Raw genomic sequence first — 26901 nt, forward strand, 5'->3', positions numbered from 1 at the left:
CTGCCTGCCGCAGGAGACATGCGGACGCCGCTGCCGCACTCCCTGCACATCTGGTAAACAGTTTTATTTTTTTAATTTATAAAATGTTAGTTTATATTCATAGTACATATCCCTAAACCACAGTAGAGTTGTGAGATTCGCATTTAAATGAATTTTTTCACAAATAAAATATTTATATATAAAAACGAGCCAATCGGCTTAATGACACTAGAAATTGGAATTTTTATTATAAAAGTATACATGTTATAAAATATATGTGACCGATTCCCAGACTTCTGGTGTATTACAATATTTTACTGTACCCCGTTGTAACGCATTGGGCTAGATTTACAACAAATAAACAAAAAATAATATAACAAATTATTACCTGACACAGTGATTTTATTTATTTATTGTAAATCTTCCGTTGCAACACGAACTGTTAATACGTAATTAGCCAATACGTTACAAAGAGGTAAGCACAATCAACAACTATATACCAACAGCTTATACCAAGTAAGTAGTGAGACACCACACTGAAATCTAGTTTATTAACTACAAACAATATACAGAAATATCATTATACGTCACTCGATTTTATTTTAATTACTCATCACGAAATTCATCCGCGAGATTAAAAAATCTAGGAAAACCTGTGGTGATTGATCGGAATCATAATTACACATATTCTGATCTTCCAATTAAATAAAACACTAGAGTCCATAACCAGTCTTTTAGGTATTAGTCACCGATTTGTACCACTAGTCTATCATGCCGATTTATGATCATCCCTTATTCGCTGTATTGCTTAAAAATAATATAACAATGAAATTCAAAAAATTCTCGCTGCCCAGGAAAATGAAAAATTAAGCGATATCTCTAAAAATGTAATACTTTAATTAATAAACACAGTTAAATATATATGAAGACCTCAAACCAAGAACATGTCATGACATTGATTTATTTTTTGATAAAATAAGATTTATTATAACAAAATCATACCTATTTTTTCTACATATGTATTCATGAAACAGAACAACATTTTTGCTACCTAAAAATAAATTATAATACTTAACACAAAGAACAATGCAGTTGTAATTTTGTAAATTATACATTTGGTTCAAAAAAGTGCAGTTAAAATATTTTAGACTTTTTTTGCGATAATTTAAAAAAACATAGATGAAACATAGTATTAGTTATTTTTTAGAAATATTTTAGATAACACTTGTTTTTAATTCTTTGTAAATAATTTATGTTTTTAAAGTGTAGTATTCTTGTGAAACGATGGATAAACTCATTGATAATGTACAGCCTCAAAAGTACCCGATTTAGAGGTCAAGTAGTTAAGATAATATAAGTCGCTGACTATTGACTTCATTCTTAAGTCCTGGGTTTAAATCTCACATGGACCTTAGTGTTTCTCAATTTCTATCATGTCTAGTATATATTTATAATTCCGATTATTATATTTTTATAATATTGAACGATCATAGCAGATTAGGTTCACTTAGATTTTCCAAATTTTATGTATGCATATCGAGCAAGGTTGTACATATTTTCTAATAATGAAATACTTTAGAATTTCAACAAATTGAGAACAATAGATCAAAAGTCTTCACACTTACACCACTTCAAAATTTAAAACAAAATAAATATAATAAACGTGTCATGAGTTATACAAAAAAAAATAACCCAAACACGATGTTTCGAAATAAGCGCAATAAAATAAATAATAAAAATCAAATTTTAAAATTCAGTTAGAAATGACACGTTCCATTCTCAACGTTCGCAATATTTAACGAAAAAGTAAAAATAATAAAAAACAATATTTTTAAATCAAAATAGCGCTTAGGTAGTTTTGGCCACCTTAAATTGATTAAAAAACTTTAAGAAAACCGTTCAGTAAAATAGGTACTGTATAATTATAAAATATCATAATAATCACCAAAAAATACAATTCATTAAAAATAAATAAAATAAAATTGTATTTATCAGCATTATTGTTTTATAAGTTACAGAAATATTAGAATATATTTTTTCAGACATTCATCTTCGTTTTTCCAATACGTAAACTTAAAGTTTTTTCATTATTAACTAACTACAGCAATTCGACTTTTCTACTAGTGTCAAAACCCTTAAAAAGATTTTATTTATTTTTCCTCTTGAATAATTAATCTATTTTTTAAGAATTCGTTAGTGAATATTTATTAATACAAAAAACTACTTATACAATATTCAATATGTTATTGAACGTGATTTTCCTTGTATTATATTAAACATAGATTTTAATTTATCATTTTGATATCAAAATTAATTATTTTTCCTTATAATATTATTTTAATATTTATCATAAATTTGATTTTATCAAACAATGTAATTTTTTTACTTAAATGAGCATATAATATATTTTAATTATACATAATATGCATACGTTATAATTAATATATGTATAATACATACATACATGTGTGTAAATGCATAAATATATAAGTATAGCGAAAGAATATTGCCTCCAATAGAAAAGAGAGGGGAAAGCCATAAGATAACATTTATTTCAATATCTCACCCTATAAAAACACAACAATGCTAAAATAATAAAATAATATTTAATACATCGCTTGGTATTGCATTGAAAATAAAAAATATATTAATATTTTAACCAAGTGAGTTAGAAAGACTTAATCGTCCTGATGAGGATGTTCTCGTTAATCCAGATTACGAATGAGATATAATTTCAATTGTTACATTTTTGCGTAGGATTAAAGTGCAAGTAACTTATATATTATTTTATATATATACTATATAATCAATTTGTAAATACTGTTAAAAAAACAATTTGTCAAGAAAATATGTTTTTCAATCTCAATAATATGTTAATATAGTAATAAATTCAGTTACGGCAATAACACCATAGATCTTATCTACAGCATTTTGCTATCCCTTTTCTCGCTTTTATTTCTAGCTTAACTTAACCGTTATGAAAAATAATTGTTCTAAATAAATAAATATATTTATAATCCCAAAATATGAACAATATTTTTTTTTAAACTACAACATCGAATCTTATACTTATTTTTAATAATACACAATTTCTAATTAAAGAACTATTTTATTTTTTTATTTATTTCTTCTTAAATATAAACAACATAAGATCATTACATTCTTACTCTTTAGTTCCTCTTTGATTATATGTTTTTAAACAAACGCTTAAACTATGAAAGTTTCTAAAAGAAAGGAAACATAAATTATACCTTTTCTCTAGATTTTTTTCTTATTTCTCTGCAGTTACATTATTTTAGATTGATTTAGATGAGCTAGTAGAAGAAGAAAACGAGTATGAGTTGTAGTGTAATGTAGAATGCTTTCGATTGTAAATACTACATAATCCGCAATGAAAACATATTATACTATAACATGAACTTTTCGACTTAAAATTAGACGTCCATCGGATGAGTCCGTTGTATTCAATGGACGTGTCAGCCAGAACCAAAGTGCCACTCGATATCAATCATCTGCTGCGATGGGGCTCGAAGGGGACAGCTAGGTCCACTTGGCCCGTTTTAGCAATCGACTATCATGCTTTACAATTTACATACTGGGTGTGAAAATGCCTATGAAAAATAATCGCACAATTTTATAGTTTGCTCTACTCTTCAAAATTATTATCGTATTTTTTGTAAAATTAATGGAGGATACATATAAATTAAAATAACCTCAAGCTGTCTATTTGTAAATTATTAATATTATTTATTATCTGCTAGAAAATAACTGTTGTGCTTTATAAAAAAATTGTTTAATATCCGCTCAATCGATTATGACGCGTGAAAATAATAAAAAAACAGTCGGTATGTTATTATTTGCTATAGCAACTATCAATATTTAATTAAATTGTTTTTATATGTATATACATATACATATTGAATATATATATAAACTTTATGGTTTTGAGGACAAAGGGGTGTGACTTTGCAAATATTAATTACCACATATATGAATATGTAGCTGCCGTTATATTGTGATTGAATCGAAATGGCGAAAAGTTGGAGAGTCTTTGCTGGAGTGTCGAGTTCAATTATCGTCGGCTGTGATCTGCCGTGATGTATTCTTCTGATGATGCTAGACCAGAGGTCGGCAAAGTGCGGCTCTTTGGCCCCTTAAGTGTGGCTCTGGCACAAATATCCACGGGCATTCGCACCAGATTTAAAAAAAACAAGGAAAAACATGGAGCTCTAAATTCGAACGTCTTAGTGTTGATTTAGAAAATTATAATAAAGGTTTGCTAAATTAATAAATAGATTTGGCTCTCAATTTTTTTTAATCGTTGTAATGTACATATTTGGCTCTTTGGCTAATAAGTTTGCCGACCACTGTGCTAGACGATCCACTGACGTGTCTCATGCAGTGACTCCTTGGCGTCTCTCCTGGTACGTCTTTGGTCACGTCTTTCTTCATCTGCCTTTCTCTAACTGTCTGGTTGTCTGACCCTCTATGTGACCAAGTGACACATCTTTTATATTGCTAGTATGAGACAGCTTTGGTGAATTACAGATGAGGATGTGGGGGGGCAATTGCATCGCGTTTTGGACACACCCACGAAATGTGTTCATGCCATAAAAATGAAACTGAAATTGACGATGATTAAAACGTGTTATTTTAAAACGAAATTTAATGTAAGAAATGCATGGGACTGGACAACGGTGGAGCACGCATATAATATTTTTATATTGCTCTTCTTCAAAAAAAATTTCGGATCATTTTTTTATTGTATTCAGCGATGGTGGATAAGCGAGAATAAGGTGTTGCAGGTGCGGCGGACCGTGGTGAGATGGCCCGCGAGAAGACGGCGGTCCCAGAGACCGCGGTCCAGCGCGAGACATGGGGCAAGAAGGTGGACTTCCTGCTGTCAGTCATCGGATTCGCCGTCGATCTGGCCAACGTCTGGCGTTTCCCCTACCTTTGCTACAAGAACGGCGGAGGTGAGTACCTTTTTATTATATCAATACAAATTCAATAACTTAGTTAATCATTATTTGACATTACTCATAGTTCATCGGTTATACTGTTCTTGAGTATATTTTGCCCTTTCAAAAATAATCATAAAATTGTATTGTAAAATGCTTTGCCAACCTTAGTTTTGCAAATGTCTTCACTTGATATACATATGTATAATTTGATTTGGTTCCCGATTTCATTTTGAAAGGTTACGAAGTCAGTCTCGCTGCTCTTCTAAAACGCATTTTTGATATGATTCATAAAAATCATAATTTTCTGATCTTTGTAAATGCAACTTGTGCATAATGAACTATATATCAGCCGCAGTGTTGTCAGCTCCTGCTAAATTATTCAAAATAATTATCCATTGATAGGTATTCAATAACTTTCGGCAAGTTTTGTTGGACCAACAGCACGAGTTTCTTCCCGCCCATTCCATTGTTACTAACCTTTCACAAAACAGGGACAAAATCTCTCGATGTGGTAATTCAAGTAGACGTCGTATATACAGATGTTGAGAAAGCCTTCGACAATGTTTGTCACTGTTATTGTTAAAAAAATAACTCAGTCATTCTCGAGTTATATGACTCGATTGTAGACAGTTTGTAATTTATGGCGACGGATTGTTAAAAAATCATTTCACCCCTTCATGTGTTCTTCAAGGATCCAACCCCTCTTCACGATATTTATTAATTATATAAATACGGCGGTTACAAATTCAAGTTTTCTTCTGTATGCAGATTATTTGAAATTGTGCATTCAATCTGTGGTGGACTCCTGATTTAGATTCCATATGGAGATAGGCTTTGGTCAACCTTCTACTCTTTAGTGTCGGAAAGTGCCATACTGTATCAGTTTATTCCTACGATCTCGATGGTAACATTTTTACTAGAGAAACGTCCACTAAACATCTTGGAATCACTTTTGAGAACAAATGTACACTAGGCCAGTGTTCAACACAGCTTCCACTTTTTATCCAAAAAACACGCACACTAAACTAATACAATCGTATTGTAGCAGTCGACAACCAGCTACTGTAAAATTATATAATATTTTTTATTTTTTGTGCGAAACGGGCTGAAATATTCATATTTCACGACAAAAACCTTGAAACGAGTCACTTTTAAATAACCGTCCGAAAAAAATGGTTTTCGTTTTTTTAATTAAAAAACCGGTTAACCGATTTTAACCGTTCTCGGAAAATTAAGATATCTCATATGTTATAAATTTTTATTTAAAAAAACAAATATGTAAAGATTATGTAAAAAAATCTAACGCGATTACTTATAAATATAGTAGCCACGGTAAAATTACCAGAAATTGATATTGAAATGCACGAAAAAAGTACTTCTACATATTATATTTGAGAAAATATTAACATACATTCATTTTTATTGAAATAAAATTCATTGTAATTACGGTGACCATACGTTCTTTATTTAAGGGAACAGTACTTTATCTCATTTTAGAGCTATTTATTTTTTTAAATTTAGTCATTTTAGCTTTTTCCAGTGGGGCGAAAGTTAGCCAGTCAGTGGTATTTTTTAATATTTCCATTGCATTAAGATTCATAATATTTCATTAAATGACATGCATTTTTCAGGCCAAATTTAAGGAGGCTTGTTTAGAATTTACGTCAAAAGCAATAAAATCGTGCCGTCGCTGTCGCAAAATAAATAAATTAGTCTGTATAACGTCCAATGACTATTGTAGCTTAGTTATTATCTATAGTCTACCTACAAACTTAAAGTTTGGGAAAGTTTCTCGATCAACAATATATTGTGTGAATTTCATTGTTTAGAAGTTTTCTTTGCATTGTATTGTATTTGAGATTTTGGAGATTTTTACATCTTAAAAGTGTTAAGTAAAAAGCGTAAGTTGACCATTAGGAAATACAAACCTCATATTGTTTATTAATATAACCTTTTATGAAACATGTCTGCATTTTAAGTACTTCATAGTTTTAAAAATTTTACTGCAATTAATAAAACACTCAAATATGACATGACATACAAAGAGTCTTGCATGAGACATCCCATCAAATGCCATAACAGACGTTAGGAAATTAGAATATACGTATTTTGCTATTCGTCTGTGTAAGTGTGAAGATGGACCAAATCGCATTTCCACACGAATGAACATCTTGCGGGAAAGTCTCACTCCCCATAGGAAATGAGAACCCTAGGGCTGGCCTGATACGGACGGATCCCCGCATCAAAAGTTGACTGAAACATTATGCCATTGACATATTAACTTTACGATATATGCACATACATATGTATATATGAAAAATAGGAAGACACTTAACCCGCGACATTGGCTCGTCAATCGAATTAAAGACGGGGCACGACCGAAGCAGAGAAAAGCGTGATGATGGCTGCGAAACTACGGGGGAACTTAATTAAGGTAGCTATCGGAAATTTCTATTTCATCTAATTGATGTTATAATCACATTGCGCCGACGGCAGTTAATTGTCGCCGGGCGTAGGCGCTGCCTCCTCTCCTGATCTCGGACATACACCATAAATGTGTACCAAATTGGATATTACGGCGTGCTGATAGAGCTCCTGCGACATACACATGCACGTGTGCGTGCTAAAGAGGTACAGGAAAATAGGCTATTGTCAACGAAAGACTCGTTTTTATTATATTGAATTATATTGAAAGTTATTATAAAGGCCCTTTTATTTATGTTTTTAGGGTCTCTCAATTTTAGGTTTCTTGCGATTTCCGAGATATAAAGGAAAACATGGCTCTCGGATACCAGAAACTTATAATATATAATACAATTAGAATGAATATTAAAAATTTAAGACGAAAATAAACTCTAAATGCGTTAATATTAGTTATTATTTCGTTAAAATTTATCGTAAAGCAAATTACTAATAAACACATTTTTTGTAATCATATAAATTGAAAAAGCATTTAACTACTAGCGAGTGTACGAATACCGCACCCTCAACTTTTTGGGTTTTGAATATTATTTTTGCTTCGTTCAGATTTTTTTTAATCTATTCTTTTAATGGTTGAAATTAGACATTATTATTTAGGATTTTAAACGATAGTTAAAATGGTTCAATCTATAAAAAACTACTTAAAATTTTCAATTCATTTGAAAATAGATTTACAACTTAGCTAAATATGTCCAGAAGAAAACATTTAATATTATTTAAAGCTAGATTTGAAACTTGGAATATTTAATGATAAAACTAAATATTGTACATCATTTAAGATTATGCCTAAAATTTAGCTGTATAATAATAAAAATAAACGTGTGGGGACCACATATTTACGGTCACATACAGATATGGAATCGAAGAATAAAATAGCTTCCCATATCGAATCAACCCCTCGCCGACGCGTCGCGGATGTACTAATCAAGCGCGACAAAGAAATAGGGGAGCTTTCGGGAACAGTGATATAAAAATTAACAACCGTTATTTTAAGTCGTCTTAATTAAAATATTCTTCAGACAAGGCGATGAAACAGTTTCCCATGTCTAATCGACCCCTCGCCCACACACGGATCTGCTAATCAAGTGCGACCAAAATTAGGGGAATCTGCAAACAGAGCAATAACATTTTACGTCTTCCTGGATTAAAAATAAACAAACTAGTTCGAAACCGACAATCCCACGCAAAAAGGGAAACGACATCTTAATTTTAATATGTCACGGATTATTTTATAATAAAATCCAGGATGACGAATATTGCACCTTGCAAGGGAGACGATCGTGAGAAAAATTACACTTGCGTGAGGACCAAAAACCGTGGGAAACAGGACGATATTGCGCAATAATATTGACGGAAGTCTACTATATAAGGGGTTGGAGTTTCCAGACAAAGACACATCACTCTTGCCATCGGCACGGGAGCAAGCAGCCTCACTGAAGTCCACCCTACGCCAGCGAAGACTTACGAGACGCCTGCCTGGAACTTCATCCTGTCGCAGAACCCCTGGACGTCCGCAAAGAGCATCCACCACAGCAAGAACCGAGCTAAGATCAACCCTTTTGGAACGCGAGCCGAACAGCTGATATTTTGGCCATCCAGCCCTATCTGAGAACTTCTCTCCAGAATTACGGCCAATAATTTAAATAAATCGTTGTCACGTAATTTGTACAATTTAGTAGCTAATAAAAACCTACATAGGTGACCTACAAACGTTTTACAGTGAAATCTCAGTATAGCAAGGCTCCCGGGACCGAAGAAAAAATTTCGTTATATTGAATGTAAGGGAGATAATATATTTTTATTTTATTTTTAATCACCATATTACTACAGCATCAAAATAACCTCTTATAAGATTGACAGATCGTTTTTTGTCCATTTTTAAGGATATTGTAATGAACACAATAAAATTTGTTAAAAAAATGTTTTATAAAAAAAGTTTGAAGGTCGGCGAAACACCTTGAATGTTGCTTGTGCACATCCGGCACATGCCAAGTCAAGGTTCAACTCAATTCGAAAAAATATTGTGTCAAGTTGTAACATCATTCTTAAAGTCGAAGCAAAATATTTTGTTATTCTGAGATCAGTCTCCTTTACAGTGAAAACATTTTGTATGAAAGTTTTTCGGAGACAAATTGAAGATTCGTTATACTGGGAATTTCGTTATTTCGGTATTCGTTACAAATAAATTTCACTGTATTACGTTTTAAAATAGGTTTGCAACTTAACTAAATATTAATAAAACAAAAAAATAGCAAAATGTTGTAGCATTTTGTATCACTTAAAAGTACAGTTTAAATAAATTATAATAATAAATAGCATCGGTTACACATCCGCTCAAAAATATGACTGATATTAAAAAATATTTTGTTACACCTTACTGACGCTACAACACAATTGATCACATATAGTTGGTGCAATGTAAGCGATTATAAGTCATTGATTGTGTTTTAGCGTATTTATAATCATTGTAAAATGTCGTTTATTAGATAACATCAAAAAAACTATACATTTACAAGCTGTCCGTTGGCTTATATATATACATATATAGCGTTCCCACTGCGACAGCGCCGATTTGTTCAACATTAACTTTCTATCCCCTCATACATACTAAGGATATATTACACGTTTACGTTTAAAACGTACCTAGTTTATTTGCAATTCGTCAAATCTAACGTATATATGTATTAAGTCAGAAGCAATGATTTTTTTTATGTATTGTAAAAGGAAAAACTCACTTTTCGGCCTCGGAACCCATCGACGGGAATTCAAAATGTGAAGATTTTATTACGAAGATTGTTTTATGATTGTTTATCTGGTTTAATCAATGAATTCTTATAATCCTTACATATATTATGTATATATTTCATTTTCATAGTTATAACATACGTAGTTAATTTGCAATCCAAATATTTATATTTAGTCAAATCAAACAACGCACATGACTAATGAAAATTATCGTCGCATAACAAAATATTGTTAATAAATAATATTTATTTGAATCTGTTTTCATGTATTTGTCGGCCATCTTGTTTTATATTTGAATGCTTGTTTTTTATTGGTCGACAACAAAAGAATTCATTAGCGGAGGCTCGAAAATCATCGTGCCAACTCTATTTTTATTTTTATTAATTATAATTAAATATATTTCCTTTGTTTACGTGTCTTTTAGATGCCTTATTAACTTTATATATAATAGAAAAAATAGGTTAGATTTTACTTAATAATTTAAGTTTAATTATAGTCATACTCAAAGTGTTAATTAGAGTTTTAAAAAGTTTGTTTAACGATTCATTTTCTAACCCTGCTTACATTTTAAAATATTTTTTAAGCACAAAGTCATGTTTGATAAACTGTGCGATATGAGTGGAGAAGCTTGACCCAGGACCCTTGATTGACAGGCGGAACGAACAACAGAGTTGTAGTGGTCTAGCGAAGCGGGGAGTGGAGTACGAGGGGGGGTTTTGGTGAATCAATCATCACATTCGGAGAGCATGAACCCCCAATCTCAATGGCTCAAAACATAGAAGCGAATGAAGATGGATGCTCGGTGGCTATGACGACACAGATTTCGTATTAGCTATTTAGCTACCATCAAGTTGACACTATAAACTGCAATATAATTGTATAATTACCCTTTAATCTTACATCAATAATGTCAGTTAGCATGTCTTTGTTAAAGAAAGTTTAAAGTAAAACATTAAAGGTGTAGAATAAAATAAATTATATAAAAAATAGAAAGGAAGATTTCGTCACAAAAGTGAAAACAAATTATTTTTAACGCTGCTGTTTTTAGATCATGTCTTATTATATATAATAAAAAAAAACAATCGACATAGAAAACCCTGAAAGTCGTTTTCTATTTTTCAGATCTTTTCTGGCATGTCTAAATAGTCGAATCGTGTCATTATTTCAATTATGTGTTGCATGCGAGTGCTTCACACTTGAGACGTTCTCTTGGTTAATTCTTTTCTATTCATCAAACACTTCTTTGCGTTTCATGTCGTCAGCCGTAAAAATTCACACATACACTTATAAGCACCTACGAAACTATTCCACATGTAGAATGTGGGGAAGTTGCCACAGCGCCAATTACTCCATAATTAGGGCTTCCTCGAGAGGCGGCCACTCGCGCGAACAATGCGGCGTCCGGTCGGAATTCTGGGCCTCATCCATTTACGGACCCCAGCTCTCACCCCTGACCTCCACGTCATCAAATTATGGAATCAAAGATCGATCTAGAAATTAAGAGAAAGTGGCTGTATAAAGATTTAATAAAAAAATACCAAGAAAATTATCAGTTTTAAAAGTCAGCGTTAATAATTAATTTACATTTTATTACGAGTATTAAGTAGTGTTTAGTATTCTTTTAGATTTTGTATTAAAGCTGCACGAGACTCTCCGTTTAATTATGTTAGCTCATTGAAATCGCTTCGACTAATTAATCATTGTCAACTATTGAGGATATGCGTCGTCAAAAGTGTGCGATAATTCACCCCTCGCTTCGCACGTTAATGATGTCAAAATTAAGGGTTAAATGTTACGTATTTCCTTTTTCGTAGTAATAATTAATCTTATTATCAATTTGAGTTTAGCTCTACATTTTTGAAATGTACTTTAATAATAAAGTACTTAACTATTTTATATTATATATTTGAGTTAAGTTTTGGACATCTGATATTAATACTATAGCTTTATAGTACTTGTTTTATTTTAAATGAAAAGAACTCTACTTAAAATAGTTATAACTAAATAACTGTAATTATTAATATAACTATTCTTGGGACTCCAGTCAGAATATTCGAATATTCGAAGAGCGTATTGATTTGTACTTTAATGAAATTTATTTTAAAAAAACAATTTGCTTATGAATTTTATTTTCTTATCTTTATGTTATTTAAAACAGCTTTTTCTATAGCCTGGCCGGCCAAAAGAGGAGGGAGACGGGACAAATTCCCAGGGTCCGACTCTGAAAAAAATCGTAGCAATAATATATTCATAAAAAAAACCAAGTCTTGTTTTTAATCTCAATAGCTAATAATAATATTTCCTGGCAATACTTTTTACTAGAATGCGCATTCGATACTATATTTTAGTATTTAAAAATATATAGTACAAAACGAGAGTAATTTCTTAGAAAACGGGATTTTTACATGTGTTTTATATATTATATGTATTTTATTTTAAATGAATTTGCTTATAATTATTAATATATTTACAATTATATTCAGTTGTTTTTGACGTACACAATTTGATTTTGTTCGATTTTGTCATACACAATTATTAAACTAATACCGGAATTCAGTCTTTCTTTTTTAACTATTGTATATTAGCTATAAAATATTATAGTAAGCAACCTGCCAATTCATTGCCACCTATTTCTGCTATAGTTTCATCTTATGAATAACACTTTCTTCCGGTAAACTAAAAATTAATAATTTTATTTTATAATATAACACATTAATCATATAATATAACACATGATCATCTATCTTTAGAAATAAATTAAAAATAAAGTTAGTAATAGTTAATATATATTTTCAATAATTATGTATTATATATTACCTTGCGATAATAAAACCCAACCGATTAGTTCATTTTAATCTATCATATTACCACAGTATTAAGAGATAAATGAAAATTTAATGGATGACACGAAATATCTTCGAGAAAAAGAAGGCACTTTTTACCCGTACCTGTCTATAAGATAAAATAGCTACGTTGAAAGAAGCAATTTATAATGAGAATTGGATTTTCTCCTCTTAAGACTCACGATAGACTTCCATCTATATACATAACCGTATTATTAAATACAGATCCGGACTCGTGGGACTCGAGCTTTCGTCATGGCGACCCGATTCGCTATCGAGAATTATCGAATATTATTCAGGGCAGCAATTATCCGCAAATCTATAACATATTAATTTATAAGTCTGTAAGCACTGTATATATTATGTCAAATAATTAATAATTTGATAATTGGCTCGCATTCTCGAAATATATTATATGTATTGAAAATATATCTTACATATATTAAAAATCTCATATCTTTTATGGTTTCTAGTTATTATATTATTAAAGACTTTTTTATTTACAGGTGCATTCCTAGTGCCATACAGCATCATGTTGGTGGTAGGTGGCATTCCGCTGTTCTATATGGAATTAGCACTTGGACAGTTCCATCGCAAGGGTGCTATCACTTGCTGGGGTCGAATTGTTCCGCTCTTCAAAGGTAGGAAGATTTTAAATTTCACAATAAAAAATAAAATTGTTTCAGCTCCATTGAAAAGTTCGCAAAATCGAATAAGTAAAAACGAGATTGGCTCTAACCATCGCCGGTCTAATGGATCGGAATGAAAGGGGCTTCGACATTGGACAAAAGCAATTCTTAACTCTGAGTACATGTAATATAATACATATTAAATTTAAATAATTTAATATTCTGATTAAATAAAATAAAAATCAATAATAGATGTTCATTAATTATAATAATTCAGTAATCTGTAATATTAGTATCAAATATCACTAAATTTTTACAGTACAATCTCCTTCGAATTTTTAGATCAACGCATTTTTTTTAAATAATATATTTGTAACTTTTTTATTATTGTGCAACAATTTTAACTACATTCACAGTTTCTATATTTTAGTTATTGTATACATAAAGTCCACTTTCCGTGTCTGCGTTCTAAGTATTCAGTAGAATTCTGGATTCCAGACATTAAGCTGAACCAGGATGACGTGAAGAGAGAAGCGGTTACTCCTTCAATCTGGTCCGCCTCATTTTGAATTCGAAAGTTTAAATTAAGTTCCTGATGTATTGAAGTCTGAAGTGGAAGTTATAGTTAGGCTTTGTGTATCAATCAGCCTTGGCTCCAATACATGGTCTCTCCAGAGATAGGTTTAGGGCTCACCCACTTTTGCTGCCGCAACCAATTACTGATCTGGGATGTGACCGTTTCGTTTATGACTCGTTACACGTGTCGCTTGGCAGGTTTTCAAATAGTCATTAAAATGAAACAATTTCTATGCAAATCCATTTGATATTTACGACCGAATCGTGCTTTTACGGCGTGACCTGTCGGAGTGTTGTTTTTTAAACAAATTGCATTCGTGTAGGTTTGGAACGCTATTGTATTTTTTAAGATTTCAAGAGTACATTAAAATCAATAACGGTCCAATTTTAATGACTTTTTCACGCTTGGTGTGCAAATTTGACTAGAAGATTTTTTGTTTTGAACCATAGGTGCCTATCGATTTATATAATATAAGATATGCACTGACATCATAAAACTATTATAATGAACCGACCGATAATAAAATGAAGCAACGTTAAAGTTGCAGTCGTAAAAGTAGGTCTATAGTTTCGTGACGTCCTTTCACAAGCTGATGAATTGTCTGCGTGGACATCATTTATAAAGTAGCATCAATCCTAAAGCCAGGATCGTTTTGAGCGGCAAATGCCAGCTGCATGTAAATATATGCTAACAGAGTTGTGGTCATTTGCTAGAGAACGGATCAGATGACTCTCGAGGTCGGTCGAGGAGAATATTATTCTCTCGTCGACCGACCGAGCTATAGATCTAATATTAGTACTAGATTCAATAGTAGATGTGTAATGATCTCTTAAGCTATCTGCTTGGGAGGCAAACTCATAAGAAAAAATCTGTGATTCTCTGTTCAGATTCGTTTTACATAAGTATATCCTGCATAGCTTACATATATCTAATCATAAGTAGATATTATTATTACTGACATATTTGAATTGCATTAGACTGTTCCTCTTAGTTTTTAACGAAGTATCAAGTATTATAATTGTTCAATAGTACCTTAAATAAAAGTAAGGAGCAGTGAGATCTGGTTACTTAGCAGGCTTTGTTAATTTTATTTATAAATTTTTAGCAAAATCAAAGTGTTCTAAATTCAAGTTACTTATACAATTGCAACTAATTGAACTTTGTTTAACGCAATAGTCTTATAGTTAACTATCTGGGATTGGTATCAAATGTTGCAGCCACTGTAGTTTTATACTTTATGAACTTTAATAACTAAATGCATTAAATGCACGCCTTCTCATAATTACTGACTTAATTGACTACTCTCGTTTATTAAATAAATATTCACGCTTCTTTTTTATTATTATTTATTTCTTACATTTTTTTTTAAAACACAGAAAAGTACTATATCTGCTTTGATTATCAAAAAATCCTGTATAATCTATGATATTTATAATGACATCAATGGGTATATGAATCGAATCGTTTCCGGTCAGTTAGCCGAAAACGTTAGTTCGACCCCATAAACGCGCCAGGGAGTTAGGGTCGCATTTTTCCTCGAATTCCACCTGTGGATATCCTCGTGGTCTTGCGACGGTTCGGATTAAGGGGTGGTGAATCGTCGCCTCTAAATCATTCTTGTGTCCTTTTAAGAAACGGAAAAGTGTGTCCCCATTGTGAGAGGGAGCACTTACTCGGCACTCAGCGGCTGCCCTCCCGTATAATGCAATAGTTCTACTGCCACCCCAAAAGCCCACACCCTCAAAAGATGAAGGGATGGGGCGGTGCCTCTTTGGCGGAATCCAGCACGGGGTGACTTTTCATCGCGAGATACACTTTGAGGATAATTAATTTACAGCGCATCGCAGAATGCCTTGATGCTAAAAGCATTTGATCGTCTCCCGAACGAATCGAATACGAATCTGAAAGATGAAAACTTATATGTGTGAGTTGGTTTCGCTTGAACGATAAAAAAATATGAAAAAAGCTAATATTAAAACGTATATCGTTTATTATTAAATAATAATCAAAATATCATCTTGATTAGTTACATCTAAACGCTTGACCTCTGATAAACTTTATTAATTTAAAATTACGAAGGCCATCAGCAAAACAAACTGCGATGGCAATGCAGAGATATTATATTATATTTTATTAATTATCATCTAAAACACTTTTTAATGTTATTTTTCCGTGCGTTATCTACTGGTTGTTATTATTAATATGGTGTATATGATATTTTGATGGTGTATCTATTTATTTTATCGACTTAATCATAGTTTACCTTTTCATATTTAATTATTAATTAGCTATAAAGATAATAAAGAGTAACAAATGTCATCCAATATCTCACATATATTTCATAGAAAGGCAGGGACGTCATTTCAGCTTTTTCCAGAGGGGGGCAAAAGTTGGTTAGTCAGTGGTCGGTTTTTTAATACTTCTATTTCATTAAAATTCATAGTATTTCTTTAGATAACCCCCTTACCCCAAGTAACGTACCTGTTTAGAATTCACGTCAAAAGCAATAAAATCGTGCCGTCGCACAGTGTACGATTTGACCAATCTAGCTGGACAAAACTCAGAATCAGACGTATAGGATTTTAAATGGTCTCAAATTACAATTTAGAGATGTGGCAGCAAATAAAACACAATTTTGTTAATCCTACTAAATTTATTTGGATTTTAACAAAGTTTTTATGTGAGCAAAATGTTTTATGCTGCTTTTTTTAGGCAGTTTCCGTAACAAATAAATGTAAGGATCAGACGACATTAATAGATATTTAAATAAATCATAATTTGTGCGAACACGAGAAGTTTTTAATGTGTGACCTAATTTGACCTTCCTAATTTCTTTGTTTTTGCCCTTTGAAGCCTCTTCAGACATTTGTTCTATTATTTCTGCTCCGTGTATCAGGATATTATGCAATAAGTCTCGTGTTTCCAAACAATATTGCTTAAATTTTTCCGGGTCCATTTTATAGCCAGACGCTATGACTGTAAGAATAGTAGATAAATCAAATTTTCTTTGATACTGGTGATACGAGCCGTTGCTTTAAAATCGTGAAAAACGCCCTTGCGGTGTTCCCATCGTTGCTCGTACCAAAATCTGGTTTAACTTTGTCTACTATGAGACTGATTTCTTTGAATTTACCCTTTATTTCATCCTTCTTCTTCTTCAGCATACATTTGCACAGTGAAATTGTTTGCAATAAATAAAGCCAACGCTTCTTCCGGGGTGTAAGACCGTTGTTATTTTTTCACGCTAATTCATCTCCGAGCTTTTTTATAACCAGTAGCTCGTTTTGGTAAAACTGTAGATACTTCTTCCATTAAATTAGCAGCATCTCATTTTCCACTGGCTCGCACACTTAATTGTGCAGCAAAAAATAGCTGTGCATCGTTATATTTTTCCAATTGAACTTTGCGCTTTTTCGTTTTTGTACAACTATCTTCAAAACGCTTTTTCGGTATACCAATACTGAAACTTGGTTTCGGTGACTATTCGTGGAACATATAAAACACTAATTCTTAATTTAACCATTTTTCATAGACACTTAAAAATAAGTCTAATCGTACGAAGCCATTTCACACGAATCTTCTCACGTTCTTTTTTCAGAAAGGTCCATAAGGGCTTCTCCTGATCTTGTGTAAGGAGCAAATCAACAAATCTTGACTTTACAAACATAATAACTTTGTTTAATCTGCCTTTGGAAGGGATAGAACGCCAAAAGTCAAATAATGACTTTCGTGAAATTTGGGCACTTATAATGAAACAAATTAAAAATCTTTAGAATCGCACATAATCGCACAAAATAATTATGTTCTTAAAAAACTATAATGATGCGAGAATACGTTTAGAGCTTTGTCATGTCTTGACTCAACTTGACTACATACTTTAAGACCATCCAAAGTTAATTTTTGTGTTTTTTTTGTTGTTTTGAAAATGGTATATTTTAAGACAGTATTCCTAAGTATTTACGAATATTTTGGTGGATTAAAATGCAATTATAGGTTGATAATTACCTCTAGTTAAAGAATCCATCACTAAAAAGTACTTAAATCACACAAAACACAGTAAGCCAAGTACAAACGTCAATGTTCACAGCTGCCCTTAGGGCCCATACGCACTGTCGGCTAGCCGCCGGCGACTAGCGGCCGCCGGCTCAAAAACGTAGGTAACTAGACTAGGCGGCTAAGCCGAGCGACTCGAGGTCGGGTAGTACATTCGCGAAGAAATTGCAATATTAATTTTAAAGAGAAAAAAATATTATTTTAATTTCAATATAATATTCAATTTCCCCGTATGAAATATAAATGTATATATCTCACACAATTTTTTAGATGCTAAATTCATTAAATAAATCGAGAAGCAAGAAATAATATAATATAATTGTACATATTATTTCACAATATTTTTTTTTCGTTATCAATATTCATATAAAATTATTGTAAACGATTCGGGATTCAATTTCTACGATGAGCTTTTCGGTGTCGAAACCATTTTGTGTGAATGATGTATAAGTCGCCTCGAAAGTCGCTCCTCGTGCGAATGCACTCATCTAAACCCATGCTTTTATAGGTTGCCGCGACAGGCAAGTCGCCTGTGCATCACCCCTGCACAGGATCGCGCCTGACGCTCCGGCGACTCGGCGCCTGCGTGCGTATGCACCCATTTAAAACCATATAAAGTACAGTCGCCGGGCGGCTAGTCGCCGGCGGCTAGCCGACAGTGCGTATGGGCCCTAAGCGGCTAATCGCGGCTACCTAGATCCAAAACGGTAACTTTGCCCATTTTTATTGAAGGGATCGCGACTCAAAAACTGTTTTGGAGTACGTTACCGGTTGTAGGGAACATTCAAGGGTATAGTAATATTAAAAAAAAGCAATATCTGAACATTATAATTATAGACTTTTGTCCACCTAGATTAGTCAAATCGTATACTGTGCGTCACTGTGAAAACGCTCGGTTATCTATCGTTCATATTAAGACTTTTTATAACAATATTACGGCTCACAATAAATGAGAATCGATTGAAACATATCTAAACCGAATTTTGACTAATAGGAGAGCGCAAAAAACAAGTATTCCTTCTCAGTGGAAATACACGGTTTTTTTGGTGTTCATATTAGGTCTTTTTTTAAAATATTTCGACTTTCAATTAGTGAGAATCGAATGAAGCGTATCTAAACCGAAATTTTACCAGTAGGAGAAAAAAATATAATTTAACTGATAGGCGCTAGTGAAATCGTACGTTGCTCTAAAATGTCTATGAAACTTAATTTGACTGTTGCAAAACGTTCATTTGCTGTCAAACCCAAACCTAACGTGATGCCCTGAGCTGATGAAAGTCTTAAAACTAATTACAGTTTTCTCAGGAGAAAATAAGCGGAAGAAAAAGTAGAGACATACAGATATAAGTGTGTTTATCAAAGTATATACATACAAACCACTTCTGATATAAGAGTTGGTCAGAGTATATTTAAAATTGAATTTTGGTCAATAGAAAAGCGCAAAAACAATTATCCCTTCTCAGAAGCCAAAATCCTTGAATATTGTAACATAGCCTGGAATCCCAGTAAACAAAATATTCTTTGTTTTTAGAAGGGATTCAGCTCAAATATTTTTCACACTGTATTTATTAGAATTACTCGAACCTCTTTTCAAGGACGTCACATAAGAAAAAAATTGAAATGGTTGGAAAGTCTTATACGCAAAGTCCTACCTTCAATCGCATACATAAAACCTTGAGTGGGTCATTCTTCCCCCGCATATAAAACCAAATCATCGCCATCGTTCAGACCAAATAGCGAAAATGCAACTTTTACACCAAACTACAATATCGCGGCCAACTTTTCGACCGTTTTCACACATTCAGTTTCTGGTCACATACCACAGCTTTTACCTTGAACAGCATCCAAAGAGAGGTGGCACTGTCCCCGTTCCACTGCCCCCCATCCATGACCCATTACGCCACAGCTCCACTTCCGCGGCTCAAGCTCGGTTAAAGGGTGTCTGGCGGTACTAAGCCGTCTCACTTACCCCCTCACATCAAAAATCAACTGTTAACTCCTATATAATCGTGGGAAACCCTCTTTGATGGAGCGTTTCGTTTGAGCGGCTCTTGTTAGCGACTTTTCGCATGGAACGTTAAACACATTGTTCTCGATTTTATATCTACTGTTGCAATTAAATCTGAGATTCTCCTCGGAGGCCAGTGTGTCATGTCAGCCGTTTGATTGAGAGTCGCTGGGGTCACGTCTGCGTCGCTTTCCCCCGTCGGTTAAATCGCGTAAGAATGGACCCTCGCTAACTTGATTTATTGTAATCCCCAGATCTAGTGGATATTATGTGAAGGAGAAGACCTCCGTGGAGACCTTTTTATCTTCTTCGCGCAAATCGTATTACGACTTTACAATATGAGATCGTTCAGGTTTTGATGAAGTTCCGATTTTTATTTAGGCTCGTTATAAATTGAAACTTAATGTGATTTTTAAAAAGTGGTTCCTTAAATCGAGACTTACTGGCACTGGTAGATTGCGATTTTTTAATGATAAAGCAATAAATTATCTATTTCAAAATATATAAAAATGTAACGCTTAGGTGTGTTACATTTATTTTTTACATACATGAGAATGAACTCTCATGTATCCTAAGTCGAGTGTATCTAGTATTGAAAAAAGTTCCTGGCGGAAGTGCATTCTGAATGGAAGCGTCTTATGCACGCAGTGTATACGCTTTTATACGTTGGTAGAGATGGAGAAGGTTCTTTTGCTCTACCTTCTCTCGACGTCTAGACCAATTGTAGTGGTTTAAGGGTGGAATTAGATTTTTATTTTCTGCTGTATTTCTTAAAAAACGCCTTTTGCGTAACTTTTGTAGTTTGAGCAGCTGGAGATTTGGCAACACTTGTAGTTCCGGATAGTGCATTTTACCGAATATTCGATCGTCACGTACGTCAGCTTAAAAATTGTACTTGCCAGTAAATCATAGACTAATATCATTTTAATTTTTTACACATATTTGCGTTTTTTATTCTAGTTTCGCGATCGGTAGTCCTAACAAGTATTCTAAAATAGTTTTAATTTTATTTGTAATTAATGAAAAACATTAAATTAAAAACCATTTTGAAATAATATTTCGTAATATGATACTTATATCGTCATAGAATGAAGGTTACATTGAAGTAACATATTAATTATTTAGTTATAATATATCATGTATCAAATTTATGTTTGCTATTAATTATTTTGTTTTTAAAACAAATCTGAGCATCATGACAGGTTTCCCCAATGCGTTATGATGACCATTATACAAACAAGAATTATACCATAAAATATTTTTAAAATAAAATAATTATGGTTCACACCTAAATTAAGCAATATCTCGCGTATATCTATCGCTATCGCTGAAAACATCCTTGTGTTTGGCAAGCTCCTTGAGAAACTGGATAGTTCGTACAAAAGAAGCGTTCTCGATGGCTGACGTTCTGGTTGCGATAGTCAAGAATAAGGGACGCGATCGCGATTCTTTACGGAAGCAGCTTAAAATCGCCGAGTATTGGCGGATTATCGACACGGCCTCTTAGTAACTTCAAAAAATGCTTGATTAAGCCTTTAAGTCGTACCACCGTACATGTACGGCGGTCGTTCTTTAACTATTTTGAGGTACCCTACATATATTTACATATATAACTTAGATGTAATAAATAAAAATCATTGTATTTATATAATATTTTTTTTAATTTGAATTAATAGAAATGATTTTTATAAAAATAATATCAATAAATTAAAGAGTACCAAATAAATTAACATGCCAAAAAACATTTTATATTAATTTTATAAAAAATATTAAGAGCCACTGAATTGATATAAAAAATACACAAATGCTAAATAATATATAAAAAATATGTAAAATAAATTAACGAAATTTAATAATAGAGAAGTGTTATTTAATAATAGAATAATTTTTTAAAACATACTAATACAAAAAAGTAGTACAATAAATCAAATCAATCAAACGTTAAGAATCTCTGATTTTTTAATTATTTATTATAAATGCAATATAAAATAATAATCAATAAATAACAACTGAAATAATTATAGAAAAATACCTAAAAGTAATTCACTCCCAGGTGTATACAAACAAATTAAAAAATGTGTATAAATTAATTAAATATGTATTAAAATGTGGAAGTGTTGTATTCCATGAAAAAATATCAAGAAGCAATACAAATATGAAAACGTTAACTTGTCGAAAAAGGCAAGATACAAAAAATAATAACTGAAAAACCTTCTGGAGTGGTTTGGAAAGAGCATTCTCTCGTTATTTAGGACTGTAGTAAACTAGATAAATGTAACTACAATAAAATGATTACCAACTTCGATTACGGATAAGATTCTAAAAGTATGAGAATCTACTAGCAATATAATATTAAATCATTTATTTTTTGCATGTGTATATACATATATGAGAAGAAAATTATTAAATTAAATGTTATGTATATTTCATTGAGTTTAAAAGTTGATGCATTACTTAAATCATTTTTATAAAAAAAATTGCAGGTATTGGATACGCTGTGGTATTGATAGCTTTCTACGTGGACTTCTACTATAATGTCATCATTGCCTGGGCCCTTCGTTTCTTCTTCGCTTCCTTCACGGATCTTCTCCCTTGGACCTCTTGTGACAATCCTTGGAACACTCCACTATGTCGTCCGGTATAAACATCATTACAATACCATAAAAAATGCATACCATTCATAAAACATATTCTTTAATTTAGTTCGAATTGATGACCAACAACGCAACACGAACTTCAAATATCACCTGGTCGTCTGAGATACTATTTTTGGAAAACGCCACCATTTCAGGAACAAATTTTACAAATTTGACTACTACGACTCATCCACCGCCCACTGAAGATCTGAGATTCGCATCAGCCGCCGCAGAATATTTCAAGTCAGCTTTTTAATATATCATATTTAATTAAGAGTAAAATATTTTATTTGATTGTATTCAAATTTCAGTCGTGCTGTTTTGGAACTACATCGAAGCAGCGGTCTCCACGATCTTGGCTCTGTGAAATGGGATCTGGCTCTTTGTCTTCTAACCGTCTATCTCATATGCTACTTCTCTCTTTGGAAAGGCATTAGCACTTCAGGAAAAGTCGTCTGGTTTACGGCCCTCTTTCCATATGCGGTTCTTCTCGTTCTATTGGTTAGAGGTGTCACTTTACCAGGATCTGCAGACGGCATCAGATACTATTTAAGTCCTAATTTTGAAGTCATCACTCATGCTGAGGTGTGTATATATTGAAATAAAATAAACGAGCAATGTCAATCAAAAAATATAATTTCAGGTATGGGTTGATGCTGCTACTCAAGTTTTCTTCTCACTAGGACCCGGATTTGGAGTACTTCTAGCTTATGCTTCATACAACAAATATCACAACAACGTCTACCAGTATTTATAAATATATTTATGTCATTATTTTTAGAGTTGATTTATTCAATGATTTGATTTTAGGGATGCCATTCTCACGAGCTTCATCAATTCAGCGACTAGCTTCATCGCTGGATTCGTCATCTTTTCAGTTTTGGGTTACATGGCTCATGCTTCCGGTCGTTCCATAAAAGATGTAGCAACTGAAGGTCCTGGTTTGGTCTTTGTTGTATACCCAGCAGCCATCGCCACTATGCCAGGAAGCGTTTTTTGGGCTCTTATATTCTTCATGATGTTACTAACTCTAGGGTTGGATAGTTCGGTAATTCAAGCATTCTAAATATGATCTAAAACAAAATTCTGATTACTAACCAATCGACAGTTTGGCGGATCTGAAGCTATAATAACGGCACTTAGCGACGAATTTCCTGTGATTGGACGACATCGTGAAATCTTTGTCGCGTGTCTTTTCTCTCTTTATTTCATGGTGGGACTGGCTAGTTGCTCTCAGGGTGGATTTTATTTCTTCCAACTGTTGGATCGCTACGCAGCTGGTTATTCTATCTTGATAGCTGTGTTTTTTGAGGCTATAGCTGTTTCGTGGATTTATGGTATATCTCAGTATAATATATACATATTTTATTTATAATAATGTTTATTAATTTATTTAGGGACTCAAAGATTCTGTGACGACATACGCGACATGATCGGATTCGCTCCTGGTCTTTATTGGAGAATATGCTGGAAATTTATAGCTCCATTATTTCTAATGTTTATAACGGTATATGGACTAGTGGGATACGAACCTTTGAGCTATGAAGACTATGTTTATCCGGGCTGGGCAAATGTGTTGGGTTGGTGTATAGCCGGTTCGAGCGTGGCTATGATACCGTTGGTTGCAATCATCAAGATCTTGATGACTAAAGGCACTTTTATTCAGGTATTTAATTCATGTTTATTTGGCAGTGACGATTACGTTATTTAACAACCTAATTTTAAGTGATACGTTATTAGGTTCATGAAAAATTAATTGTGCGGTTCAAAAATCCAGAATGTGGGATGAATGCTATAAAGCTATATTATTTTTTTTTTTTTGTAAGAATTTCTTTGTAATCACGTTTTTGTGTTATTCGTTTAATTGTGTTATTTCCAACGTTTCACGGTGGGGGATATGTTAACGCCAGATTCGCATGCCACGCGCGGGTGCCGTACCTTTCAATACTATGCTCTAATAAATTTAAGCGTCAACTAAAATAATTTAGTGTACATGTTCTAATAATTTCAATATATATTTTTAGAGGATTAAAATCTTGACGACTCCGTGGTGTGATACTCAAGCGGCTAGAGTTAACGGAGTAGCAGTCGAATATCCCCAAGTGAGTGGTTCAGGCCAAGGGCCTGAAGCAAGACCTGTAGAACCTCAAGACGTCTGAGAGACAGCGCGCATCTCATTTCAGCTGTACTACGTGTGATCACCCATTTCATTTTAAAAAATCCCTTGAGTTTAGCGATTGTCGGTATAACGATCCCCCGATACCCAATCCCTGAAATCAAGGTGATTGAATCACATCCATTTAGCATGCAATTCATCTAAATTTAGATATATATACTCGTTGAAAATATATTATATAATATATATTAACCAAATTATCAAGCATATATTGAATAAAAATAGTAATTTCGTGATATGTGTTAAAAGTAGTATTGCTATGATATTATAATAGTACTTATAAAGTTGAATTTAACATGCATATATTTATGTATTAATATATTATAATCATCATAGAGGAGACTGGTGATCTCCTTGAAATTGAAAATGCTGTATAGATAATAGAAATATGTCGACGTCTGAATAAAGTGACTCGGCATATTAGATTAATTAGTGTGATTTACATGTCTATATAAATAATATTTATGTGATCAGAGAAAATATTCATATACCTACATATATACAATGTTTATTATATATTTATTAGGCATTCAAAGCGTTTGTTGCGTTGCAGAGGGCAATGTGACGTGACAAACGTTTGCATGTTTGATTTTTTTATTATCATTATACTAGTGTTTAGATTAACTATTTTTATATGTGGACTTATGATCCAACAACGCTGTGTGTTTTATTGAATTTGTGTAGTGAGCAATATTTATTGGCGATGTTAAATGTTTGAAGCTTAGTGGAGGGGCGAAGGAACCGCGGAGCAGCCACCGCGGAAGTCTTCGCCCCTTTCGCATTAAAATAATTATTATTAACTGTCATTATAATTATATAAAATATATTTAATAATATACATGTTCGTATTTGTAATGAATATCAAAATAATATGCTTTTGTAGACGAATTTGCTGTATTCAAAAAAGATGTTCGTTTATTAATCATACGTATAAAGTTAACGATTAGTGCAATAGTATTCGATTCATATGTTGGCGCTCATTGCAGCCATTATGAGCGTCAATTTTGTACGAAGATCAATACGCAGTTTGATGAATAAAGGGTTAATTTTGTTTTGAAGTGTTGTTTTACTGCAGTCCAAAATTATTTATTTACCAAAAAAGATTTTTCAACCTTTCAAAACATCGACTGAATAAAGTTTAATTCAATAATGTTTCAATTCAGCGTGTGCAATTGAGGCAATGTTTATTTTTCTTATGATGATGAATTATTTGAAGATGCACAACAGGAGGATCCTTATGGCTGACCACCCCTGAGAATACCGTCTGGCCATAAAAATAAAACATATTTAAATATGGTTGCGTCATGTGATCTTTTTTGTTATCACATTTTAAAATATATTGGCAAATTAGACTATATAGTGAATGTCGGTTTTTCAAGAAAGATTTGTTAAAATCTGATTAAAACTTATTCGAAAAATAAAGTGTACTACCAAACTCTAGTACGTTTCGACAACGTGCGTATTTTTTGTTATCATTTACAAAAGTTATAATGAAATATATAATTATTGCTAACGTGATAATATTAACAAAGGACGAAAACATTAAATAATAAGTAATAATGATATCCTGAAATGTACGAAACACGATGCCCAAAATTGATTCTTATATGCGATTTTTTCCCCACTTTTTCACTTCTTTTCTCTAGACTGATCTGGAAAATACAATATGTTCAGCTATTTGGCCTAATAAATTTATTGAATAATTGTTATACGATAAAAACCACTATAATTGGTAAAATGCATTCAAATAATCAAGTATACGTAGATTTATATTTAGGTTTTATTATGGTCAAAACTTGGCGGCACTCCG

General features: G+C 32.5%; 1 protein-coding gene across 1 annotated transcript; it reads left to right on the forward strand.

The window, feature by feature from the left end:
- Nucleotides 1–26125, forward strand: DAT (Sodium-dependent dopamine transporter). Its single transcript, XM_088205056.1, has 11 exons — nucleotides 1–53; nucleotides 4785–4955; nucleotides 13519–13653; nucleotides 22763–22917; nucleotides 22983–23158; nucleotides 23227–23500; nucleotides 23559–23662; nucleotides 23726–23963; nucleotides 24024–24252; nucleotides 24313–24581; nucleotides 24940–26125. Exons 2-11 carry the CDS (start codon nucleotides 4805–4807, stop codon nucleotides 25072–25074), a joined length of 1866 nt encoding a protein of 621 aa, XP_088061182.1. The 5' UTR covers nucleotides 1–53; nucleotides 4785–4804; the 3' UTR covers nucleotides 25075–26125.
- The last annotated feature ends 776 nt before the right edge of the window (nucleotides 26126–26901 follow it).

Source organism: Plectrocnemia conspersa, unplaced genomic scaffold, assembly GCF_051122295.1.
Source record: "Plectrocnemia conspersa isolate PC_06_02 unplaced genomic scaffold, ASM5112229v1 ptg000002l, whole genome shotgun sequence".
NCBI lineage: Eukaryota > Metazoa > Arthropoda > Insecta > Trichoptera > Polycentropodidae > Plectrocnemia > Plectrocnemia conspersa.